The sequence below is a fragment of the Notechis scutatus genome, chromosome 2 (assembly GCF_049901735.1).
Source record: "Notechis scutatus isolate UNSWTSFEM ecotype Mainland chromosome 2, rNotScu1.2, whole genome shotgun sequence".
NCBI classification, from domain to species: Eukaryota; Metazoa; Chordata; class Lepidosauria; order Squamata; family Elapidae; genus Notechis; species Notechis scutatus.
In genome coordinates this window covers 12,524,617-12,535,793 of record NC_142010.1, presented here as the reverse complement: position 1 = coordinate 12,535,793, position 11,177 = coordinate 12,524,617, and the positions used below count along the sequence as shown (strand labels likewise).

General features: G+C 57.3%; 2 protein-coding genes across 2 annotated transcripts in view; both read left to right on the top strand.

Moving 5' to 3' along the window:
- The first annotated feature begins 96 nt into the window (after window positions 1-96).
- RPS18 (ribosomal protein S18) lies at window positions 97-5,831 on the top strand. Its single transcript, XM_087954308.1, has 6 exons — window positions 97-327; window positions 1,485-1,583; window positions 4,467-4,553; window positions 5,210-5,311; window positions 5,477-5,568; window positions 5,713-5,831. The coding sequence occupies exons 1-6, from the start codon at window positions 325-327 to the stop codon at window positions 5,786-5,788; spliced, it is 459 nt and encodes a 152-aa protein (XP_087810434.1). The 5' UTR covers window positions 97-324; the 3' UTR covers window positions 5,789-5,831.
- Window positions 5,832-8,708: 2,877 nt separating this feature from the next.
- The window catches only part of RGL2 (ral guanine nucleotide dissociation stimulator like 2), a 35,075-nt gene continuing 32,606 nt past the window's right edge, over window positions 8,709-11,177 (top strand). The window contains 4 exon segments of the mRNA XM_087954133.1: window positions 8,709-8,762; window positions 8,963-9,646; window positions 9,741-9,836; window positions 9,947-10,098. Of these exon segments, the coding sequence (XP_087810259.1) occupies window positions 8,709-8,762; window positions 8,963-9,646; window positions 9,741-9,836; window positions 9,947-10,098 (986 nt within the window).

Sequence of the window (11,177 nt, the reverse complement as noted above, 5' to 3'; positions counted from 1 at the left end):
ACTTTTTGTTTCTCCTTCCTAGTTTCCCGTCCGGACACAATAGGGCGGCCACACTTCATCTCTCGCTCACAGAGGTGTACTGACTGTACGATACGCCCTCGAGCCTCCTCAGGGCGCCTCTCAACATTTTATCTCTCTATGATGTAGGCCCAAGTGGCTTTTGTCTAAGGCGGCTGTGGGAGCGACGCTCCTCCTAAAACTCTATGGTCGCCAATACCGGAAGTTTCCCTTCGGCTCCGGGGGCGGGACCGACGTCGGGGCCTCTCGCGGTGCACCGCTTCCTTTTCCGGCCGAGTCGAGAGCGAGAGGAGCCGGTGTGCAGCCATGGTGAGCGATGGGGAGGCCAATAATCCACAGCCATCCGCCGCGGGGGCCGCGCTGGGCTGGTCAGGGCGGGCGTCGGGGCCGCCGGGGGAGCCGCCACGGGGCGGGAATGGGGCGCTTCTCGCGTACCGGTTGAACTTCTGCCTGGGCGAAGGGGCCCGGCCTGTGTCGCCCCCCCCCCGGACCTTTGACCTCTGCCCTCTGCTTTACCTGGCGTGTTGCATGGCCAGCGTAGCTTATAGGCGCGCATGCAATGGGGCGTTTGCAGGCCGTCCTCGACTTACGACCACCATGGAGCCCATGTTGTCGAGTGAGGCATTAAGTGAGTTTTGCCCCTTCGTGGCTTTGAACGGTCACTGTAAGTGGAGAACTCTGTAATGTGGATTATTAGCATGGTGTATCCGTGTTTGCATGACTTCTGTGGATGCCATGGGCTAAAATCAGCCCCCCCAAACTTGGCCATTTTAAGACTTGGGGACTTCAACTCCCAGGATTCCTCAGCCAGCTTTGCTCGCTGAGGAATGCTGGGAGTTGAAGTCCCAAGTCTTAAAGCGGCCCAGGTGGGAGACCCTGGCCTGCCAGCTGAGGAATGCTGGGAGTTGAAGTCCCCAAGTCTTAAAGCTGGCCTGCCAGGAATGCTGGGAGAGTCCCCTGGCCTGAGACCCCTGGCTGCCAGCTGAGGAATGCTGGGAGTTGAAGTCCCCAAGTCTTAAAGCGGCCCAGGTGGGAGACCCCTGGTCTGCCAGCTGAGGAATGCTGGGAGTTGAAGTCCCCAAGTCTTAGCGCCCAGGTGGGAGACCCTGGCCTGCCAAGTCTGGGAGTTGAAGTCCCAAGTCTTAAAGCGGCCCAGGTGGGAGACCCCTGGCCTGCCAGCTGAGGAATGCTGGGAGTTGAAGTCCCCAAGTCTTAAAGCGGCCCAGGTGGGAGACCCCTGGCCTGCCAGCTGAGGAATGCTGGGAGTTGAAGTCCCCAAGTCTTAAAGCGGCCAAGCTTGGAGGCCTCTGGGCTAAATAAATATTGAATCTGGTCCTGGTGCCTGGTGGGGGGCCCTCCTGTCCTCCAGCGGTCACACAAGAGGGGGAGCTGCAGGCGTCTTGCGTCAGTGAGCCAAGCTGCGTCCCAGGAGACTCATGCCCTCCGCCTTTCCTTCTCCCCACAAGTCTCTCGTGATCCCAGAGAAGTTCCAGCACATCCTGCGTGTCCTGAACACCAATATCGACGGGCGGCGCAAGATCGCTTTCGCCATCACCGCCATCAAGGTGGGTGAGAAGCCGCTGGGCAGCTGCGGCCGTCTTGATGGGGAGGGGAGGGCTGTGGGGCTACTGTATGATGGCCAGCGGGGCTGTGGGCGGGGATTGGCCCTTCAGCTGGGCGACAGGACGGAGAAGCAGTGATGCCTTTGCTGGGCCGAACCCTGCGTGGCGCCGGTGGGCCTGGTCATCTTCCCTGCGGCTCTTGCCAAGGTCTCTTTGGAGCCCCTAACGGCACGTACAGGTAGTCCGTGGGTTACAACCACAACGGAGCCAGAAATTTAGCAATTTCCTGATGGTAAATGAAACATTTGCTACGTGAGTTGTGCCCCGTTTTACGACTTTTTCTTGCCGGCGTTTAAGTGGAATTGTTATCTTGGTTGTTAAGCGGATCTGAGCAAGGTTGCAAAAGGGGAATCCTTGGGGCCCTTTGACCGTCGTAAATACGAGTCCTTTGCCAAACGGCCAAATTTTGATTGCATGGCCACAGGAGTGTCACAATGGTCGTAAGTGTGAACGACGGTCCTAAGTCCCCTTTTTCAGTGCTGTTGTAACTTCGAGCGGTCAGTAAGTGAAATATTTTATTGAACAAAACAATTAAAAACATTGAACATATTGAAGTCGGTTTGACATAATTTTTGGTCGGTGTCACGTAGATATATATGTTTTCCTATATACAATTATTCAAATATAAGCGTATATAAATTGGTTTGCTCGTATATTATATTTTCCAACCTCATTGGTCCTCTTTTCATCTCATCCTTTCATTTATTCTCTCAGTGACTCTATTCCCAACTTCCACTCTGCCCCCACCAGCGATAGAATCGATCCCAAATTGCATAATATATGCCGACTCGTCTTTATCTCTCACCTGTAAAGTTTAGCTTGTCCATTTCAGCCCATATCAGGATTTTGTTTATTTGTCTTCGCTCGGCATGCCTGTCTCTTTCCAGTTCTGGGCAAAGGCTAACCTTGCCGCAGTAATAATAGGTATAATCAAATATAGCTCATCCTTAATTGTGTTTTTTTGACATGATTCCTAATAGAAAGCATTCAAGTACAGGATCTAATTTAAAACCCAACATTACTAAGTGAGGCGTTGTAAGTTGAGGACGGCCTGTATGCGCAGGGTCCCTACGGAGCTGCCTTAACTGTTGTCACCCAAACCTTGTTCCAAACACCACTAAACAGAGATAAAAGCAAACCCTTTTAATGATTCTTTACGAATTCTGTTCTTTCTCGTTTAAAAGACCGATGCTTGCCGAGCCAGGGTCTAGGGTCTTGAATGCCACCCTGGGCCTCCAATGTGTGTCTGCGTGTGTGTTCCAGTTCTCCCCACCTGAACAAAGATCCTTGTTGGGTCAGTAGCCAAAAAATCCCCCGTGGAGTCTGGAATTCTGGGCTGTACAACAGGTCCCCGGACCGCATCGGTCCGTGGATCATTTTCTACTGGGCTGCCGATTTGCTGGGCGCCGCCATCTTGTTTCGACGAGAAAGTGCTTCCAGGTGAGCTTTTCCGGTTGGAAAGCGGCGTTTAGTCCTGAAGGAATCCTCGCGCGCCTTAGTTTCATCGAAGGGTGGTGGCTTGACGAAGAGCCATCCCGATGGCGGAGGAGATTAAGCACACAAAAAGGTACAAAGGAGGACTTAAAGGTGGCGGGAGAGTGGGGACGACTGGCTAGCAGGGTCGCTTCGGCTCGCCTTTGCCTTGTCATGTGTGCTGATGCCGGTACCGGCCGCGGATCATTTTTTGTGATGCCGGTGCCGGACCGTGGCACAAAAAGATTGGGGCCACTGCTGTACAATACAGATCGGTTAAAAATCAGCTTTTATCCTATTGGATGGATTGGCTCAACTTCCATGCAGTGTTTCCTTTGAATGCAGGGGCAGGGGAGAGAGAAAAGCAATGGGGAAGCCCCTCCTTTTTTTTTATTCTGCTCTGACAACGTGACCCGCACACACACACACACACCCCTCGCCCGTATCTTGGCTTTGAACTCCCTCTGGACTGGCTAAGTGGTGGGAATTCAGAAAGCCAGATGTGTTGTGGTTAGCTGCCATGTTGGGGCACTGATCTGGGCCCGCCTGGATATCCGGAAGGCCGTGCCCATCCCGGACCCCGCACGCTTCTGCGGGCAGAAGCCTGGCATCTTGCGGACCCCCTCGGGCTCCTTCTGCAGCTGCAGCGCCGCCAGGACATCGACCACCGGATCTGCTGCAAGAGAGGGGGAGTGTTGTGGTTAGCCGGCAGCAGGTGTGGATGGCTGAGGAGAGCGAGGACTCTGACGAGGGGCCGGGACCATCCGGGAGTGGACTGCTGCCTTCCGGGATTGTGGGGGGCTGGCAGCAGCGACGAGGAGGTTCCCGAGGAGCCTGTGCCAAGTGCACGCGCACGAAGGATTGCTCGGAGGAAAGAACAGTTACAGCAGCACAGGCGACGCGGGAGTAAGGCTGCAAGGTCATGGCCCCTCCTTCAAGAGGATCAAAGCCAGGTTTGGGAAAGCATTCTTTGCAGACAGCAAAGAAACTCTGAAGCTCAACTGGTGGACATCTTAGTTCGTGTTTGGAGAATCTTGTCAATTAGTTTTTATCTCCGGGTTTTGGGCAGCCTTGACAAACTCTTATCCGAGCTAATAGGTGGAAAGCAGCCTTTAGAGACAGAATTTTGTTATTATGAAACCTTAAAAGGTGGGAGCTGCTGCCTTTGTCTGTGTCGGCTCTTTGGGAGCCCGGTTGGGTCCGAACAAGGTGCCTTGGGGATGCTGGCGGCGGGGTGTATCGTGCTGGTCCTGGAGGCGCAAGCAATTGGACCAGACCGCCCCCAGGGACATGGGGCTTCTATCTGGCCTCCCCGAGGCCCCTCCTCTGAGCGGCTCCTCCTTGCCTCCACAGGGGGTGGGCAGGCGCTACGCTCACGTGGTGTTGCGGAAAGCCGACATCGACCTGACCAAGCGGGCCGGGGAGCTGACGGAGGATGAGGTGAGGAGAGCTGGCCGGGTCTGGATTTCAGGGAGTTGGTGGGGGGAAGAGTCCTTGGGGAAACCCTGGATTGGCCCGAGCAGGGAAACCCACTACCGTGATTCCCCCCCCTCCTCCCCGGAGGTGGAATAGCGCTCTATCCTGAATGGTGCAGGGGATTGGAGGACCTTTTAGGTCCTCCTCCGATTTTACCCCCATCCCCTCCTTGGCAAACCTCCCCCACCCGAGGGGTGAGGGCTTGGAGCCCGCAAAGCAGGGCCTGGTCTCTTCCCTTCGGAGCCGAGGCGGGAATCGTTCCAGCCCGGGCCTTTCTTCTGGGCAGCTCCTGGCTGGTTATCCAGCAGGCACCAGGGGGGTGTCCAGTGGGGGAGCAGTTGGCAGCTGCGGGGATGTGTTGGGGGGGTTTGTCAGTGAACCCAAATGGCATCCATCTGGCGCAGGGCTCTCCAACCTGGGCCACTTTATGACTTGTGGACTTCAACTCCCAGAGTTCCTCAGCCAGCTGAGGAACCTGGGAGTTGAAGTCCACAAGTCGTAAAGTGGCCAAGGTTGGAGAGCCTTGATCTGGTGGGAGATGCATCCCAGGCTGGACCATCCACCGGCCTCATACCCTGCCCAGTGCCCCCCCCCCACCCTTGACCTCTCGGTCTCCCCAGGTCGAGCGGGTCATCACCATCATGCAGAACCCCCGACAGTACAAGATCCCCGACTGGTTCCTCAACAGGCAGAAAGATGTCAAGGACGGCAAGTACAGCCAGGTGAGCCCCGCTGGGGGTGGGCTGGTTGGGTGCTTTCCTTGTGGGGGGTTGGAACTGGCAGCCAGAGGGCCTAGGGGATGATGTTTGGGGGCAGAGGCCAGGTTGGCGGTGGGGCGGACTGAGTGGGCAGCAGAGCCTGGGCTGAGGTCCCTTTCCTGCTGACAGGTCTTGGCCAACGGGCTGGACAACAAGCTGCGCGAGGATTTGGAGCGCCTGAAGAAGATCCGGGCCCATCGGGGCCTGCGTCACTTCTGGGGGTGAGTAGAGAAGTCGGAGGGAGGCCGGCAGGGGCGAGGGCTGCACTCTAGGCTCCTGGAGTGAGCGGGGGAAGGTAGAGTGGATGGCCTCAGGGGGTTCCCCTCCCCTCCCTGACGTCCTCATTGCTCCCTTCCTTTCCCCAGCCTCCGTGTCCGGGGCCAGCACACCAAGACCACCGGCCGCCGCGGCAGAACCGTGGGCGTCTCCAAGAAGAAGTAAAAAAAACAACAACCCTTTGTGCTAATAAAACCTTCTACTCCCAGCTGTCTTCTCCATTCTCTCCTCCTTGGGGGCGGGGCAGAGGGGCAGCTGCCTGGGGCTTCCGGGTGGCCTCCCATCCAGAGCGGAGGGGGGGGGGAGGCCTCGGCGGTGGTGGCTGGGGAGGTGGGCCCTTCATTTTCCCCAGGGGCCACACTGGGAAGCTGGGGCTGTGGTGGAGGGCCGAACCAAGAGGGTTGTGAAGGGGTGTGAGCATGCAAACACAGAGAGAAACACACACTTATACACAACAGGGATTGAAGAAAAAAGGCCCCTTTTATAGCCGCAATCCAGCCCAATAGTGCTAATTGTTCATTTCTCCCATTTGATCAAATCTTTTTATCTGTAAAAATAATTGCACGTCATTGTCCTCTTTTATGGAAGAGCATCTATCTCCCTGTTAGCCAAATTCCTAGATATTTCCGCTTTTGAACACTTTGTCATCCCAGTTTCTCTTCCAGTTCTTCTGTCTGACTTTTTGTCAAACGGCTGGTTGTTATTTTCTTTTTGTCTCTATTAATTTTTTTAATCCTGCTACCGCCCCGTATTCTTCTAATTCTTTTCATAGGTAGATCCCTGATTTCATTGGTCTTTCTCATCGTCACGGTTGAGATCCCATCCCTTTCAAGCGGAATCCAACACGGTTGCCTGGTGTGTGTGTGGTTTATTTACATTGATTTCTAATCCCCCCCCCCATTTTTTTAAATTTATTTTTATGCTTTAAACCACCTGATTCCAGATTTTAACCTACCTCCATAATCCCCCTAATGACCCTTTCATCTTCCTTAATCCAGTTTCACATCACATCATATATTATCTATTCCACTTTACATCGATTTCTAATGTCCGACAGCCTCCTGTGGACACTAGAGGCAAGAAAGAGTTGGAATGTCACCTTCGCCCATAAAACCATAAAACTGCCATAAAATAAAACTGCCCAGCTCTGATGCAGGTGGCCTGGCTGGGGATGAGGGTTGCTGAAGTCCAACTGGATTAGGGGGGGACAGGAATTGTTCTCTGGTTCCTGCGGGCTAAGCGGCTCTTTGCCCTGGCATTATACGTGTCTTAAAATGAGGACTAATAGACTGAGAAAAGTTTCTTTTCCAAGGCAGTCATTTGAATTTGAATTGTTGAATTTTACCTTCATTGTCATTGCATTCCACAAATAACAAGGAAATTTGAAAGCCACTCCAGCACAGGGCCCCAAACACCCCATCACCATCACACTACAAGTATTTAAAAATTAAAATAATTAAATATAACAATCAGACACATATATCACCAAACACACACACACACACACCAAACCAGAGGAGCGAAAAGCCGCCGCAGCTGCCGCCATATCCTTCGGTTTTGTCTTGAATCAAACAGTGCATTTGTGATTTTAGTCCTATGATTATTATTACTTTAATTTTTAAAGCTGTAGTGTGATGGTGATGGGGGTGTTTGGAGTTTCATTGTATTCGTGGAATGCAATGACCATAAAGGTATTTTATTCTGTTACAGTGGTGGTGGGGCTTTGACCACACCTGTGGGGCCCCTTGCAGGCCCTGGTTCCCTAAGTGGCTGGGTTGGCCCAACTGATCGGGGTTCAAATGAGCCCCCAGGGCTTGTTTGTAGCTGTTGGTGGGGGGGGAAGGAGGGGAGAAGCTGGCATGGGGAGGGGGGTTGGACTGGCAAAAGGGAGCAACCAGGAGGGTCCACCTGATTCCCCCACCCACCCACCCGCAGGTCCCTCCTTCCAGCCCCCTTGCACCCTTTCCTGGTGGGGAGGGGCAGCCAGTTCCCAAGCGGAACAGAAGTCGCCCTCTTTGGAACATAATCAGAGTTGGAAGGGACCTTATAGGTCATCTAGTCCAGCCCAAGCGGGAGACCCTGCACCATTTTTGACCCGAGGGCAGTCCAGTCTCTTCTGCGAAGCCTCCAGGGATGGCGCTCCCACAACTTCGGACGGCAACTTCTCTTCCATGGAATATAGAATACCAAGAGTTGGAAGGGACCCCGGAGGTCATCCAGACCAACCCACAAGCCCAAGCAGGAGAGACCCCGCACCATTCCTGGCAGTCCAGCCTCAAGGGATGAAGCTCCCTTTCCAGAAAGAGGCTACTGGACTGCCCTCTTGTCAGAAAGGGCCGCCTCCTTGGGTGGGCCTCGGAGGTCATCTAGACCAACCCACAGCCCAAGCAGGAGAGACCCTGCACCATTCCTGTCAGTCCAGCCTCAAGGGATGAAGCTCCCTTTCCAGAAAGAGGCTACTGGGCTGCCCTCTTGTCAGAAAGGGCGCCTCCTTGGGTGGGCCTCGGAGGTCATCTAGACCAACCCACAAGCCCAAGCAGGAGAGACCCTGCACCATTCCTGGCAGTCCAGCCTCAAGGGATGAAGCTCCCTTTCCAGAAAGAGGCTACTGGACTGCCCTCTTGTCAGAAAGGGCCGCCTCCTTGGGTGGGCCTCGGAGGTCATCTAGACCAACCCACAGCCCAAGCAGGAGAGACCCGCACCATTCCTGGCAGTCCAGCCTCAAGGGATGAAGCTCCCTTTCCAGAAAGAGGCTACTGGACTGCCCTCTTGTCAGAAAGGGCCGCCTCCTTGGGTGGGCCTCGGAGGTCATCCAGACCAACCCACAAGCCCAAGCAGGAGAGACCCCGCACCATTCCTGGCAGTCCAGCCTCAAGGGATGAAGCTCCCTTTCCAGAAAGAGGCTACTGGACTGCCCTCGGTCAGAAAGGGCCGTCTCCTTGGGTGGGCCTCGGAGGTCATCCAGACCAACCCACAAGCCCAAGCAGGAGAGACCCTGCACCATTCCTGGCAGTCCAGCCTCAAGGGATGAAGCTCCCTTTCCAGAAAGAGCCGCCTCCTTAGGGTGAGGGGTGGTTTCGACTAGATGACCTCCAAGGTCCCTTCCAGCCCCGGTTATCTGTTTAAGTGGCCTTGGCGGGTGCGTGCAATGAAGCCCAATCCCACCCCGAAGCACCGGGACTCCAGCTCCCATCACCCGCGGCCCTTAAAGCCGAGCGAGCCAAGGCGGCGTTGTTTCGCCTCACCCGGCGTCCCCGGCCCGCCTCGCCTCGGAGGCTGCGAAGGAAGCGGCCGGACAACCGGCCTCGCCTTTCAGCCGGATCCGCTTCCCCGCCGTAGCCTTTGGCGCGGGGCCCAAGCCGGCCTTCCGACCTCCTTTCCGCGCGCCGGCTTCCCGTTTCCAGCCGCGCTTCGTTCGTCGCCCTCGCCCGCCCGCCCGCCCGCCCAGGAAGGAAGCGCCGCTGTCGGTCGTCGTCGTCGTCGTCGGGACGGGCCCAGGCCGGGGGGGTGTCCCCGCAACCTCCACCGCGATGCGCCTGGACGGCTAGAGCCGCCCGGGCGAAGAGACGGGAAGCTCCGGATGCTGAGCAGCCGCTCCTGCGCTCCCTCCGGCTGCCCGGCGAAGGCGAGGCCGAGGCGGCGGGGGTGACGCTCCGGGCCGTCCGAAGCCGCAGCCCCGAGGAGGAGCCGCCGCCGCCGCCGCCGGTGAGGAGGGGGAAGGGTCCTTCCCTTCCCCTCAAGGCGGGCGAGGATGGCGCTGCTGCTTGGGCGTCCCGGAGCTGCTGGAATGCGGCCCGGCCTGTTTGGGGAAGTGGCGGCGCGGGGCGCGGGAGGCGGCTGAGGCGGCCCGCAGCAGGTTGGCGAGGCGAGGCCCGTCGGCGTCGTCGTCGGGCGAGGGAGGAGGGGCGGCGGCTCCCCCTCCCCATGAAGGGCCTCCTCCGCCTGGGGGGCTGCCTGGAGCCCGGCGCCGAGGGGCCGCCGCCGCCGCTCTCCCGCACGCGCTGGTACTGCCGGCCCGCCAAGGTGGGTCGAGGCTGAGGAGCCCAGCAAGGCCGAGGGCGGGGTGGCGGGCGGCCTCCAAGTCGGCTGAGGGACCGTCTTCTTCTTCCCCTCACAGGCCCCGCCGACGTCGTGGGAGGAGGCGGAGGAGGGCGCCGTCTACACCGTCAGCGCGCGGGGCGCCGGCGGCGAGGTAAGCGGGGCGGCCGGCCCCGTCGAGGATGAACGCGGGGTGGGGGGGTGGGTGGGCCTCAGGCCGCCGCTTCTTCCCGCCTTTTTCGTCTCCTTGCAGGTCGAGGAGCCCGAGCCGCCTCTTCTTCTCAGTCCCGGGCGCTGAAGGCCGGCTCGCTGCCCCGCCTGGTGCGGCACCTGCTGGACGCTCCGGCTCTGGGCGACGCGGGCTACCGGCCGGCCTTCCTGGCCACCTATCGCGGCTTCGCCCGGCCGGCCGTCGTGCTGGGGCTGCTCCTGGAGAGGTGGGCGGGGGGGACGCGGGAGGCCTGGCCTGGGGAAGGGGCTGTGGGGAGGGGGGGGGGGCAGGTGGACTTCAACTCCCAGAATCCTCCAGCCAGCAAACGTGGCCTATTTAAGACCGGCGGACTTCAAGTCCCAGAATCCTCAGACAACAAACATGGCCGCTTTAAGACCGGCGGACTTCAACTCCCAGAACCCTCCAGCCAGCAAACATGGCCGCTTTAAGACCGGGCGGACTTCACTCCCAGAATCCTCCAGCCAGCAAACATGCGGCTTTAAGGCGGCGGGACAACTCCAGAATCCTCCAGCCAGCAAACATGGCTGCTTTAAGGCGGACTTCAACGCCCAGAATCCTCCAGCCAGCAAACATGGCCACTTTAAGACCGGCGACAACGCCCAGAATCCTCCAGCCAGAAATCTTGGCCGCTTTAAGACTGGCGGACTTCAACGCCCAGAATCCTCCAGCCAGAAATCTTGGCTTTAAGACTGGCGGACTTCAATGCCCAGAATCTTCCAGCCAGCAAACATGGCCGCTTTAAGACTGGCGGACTTCCAGATCCTCCAGCCAGAAATCTTGGCCGCTTTAAGATGGCGGACTTCAATGCCCAGAATCTTCCAGCCAGCAAACGTGGCCGCTTTAAGACTGGCGGACTTCAACTCCCAGAATCCTCCAGCCAGCAAACATGGCCGCTTTAAGACTGGCGGACTTCACGCCAGAATCCTCCAGCCAGAAATCTTGGCCGCTTTAAGACTTGCGGACTTCAATGCCCAGAATCTTCCAGCCAGCAAACGTGGCTGCTTTAAGACTGGCGGACTTCAACTCCCAGAATCCTCCAGCCAGCAAACTTGGGCCGCTTTAAGACCAGCGGACTTCAACGCCCAGAATCCTCCAGCCAGCAAACATGGCCGCTTTAAGACCGGCGGACTTCAACTCCCAGAATCCTCCAGCCAGCAAACATGGCTGCTTTAAGACTGGCGGACTTCAACTCCCAGAATCTTCCAGCCAGCAAACAGGAGGATTCTGGGAGTTGAAGTCCACCAGTCTCAAAGCGGCCAGGTTTGGAGACCTCTGCTCCAGGGG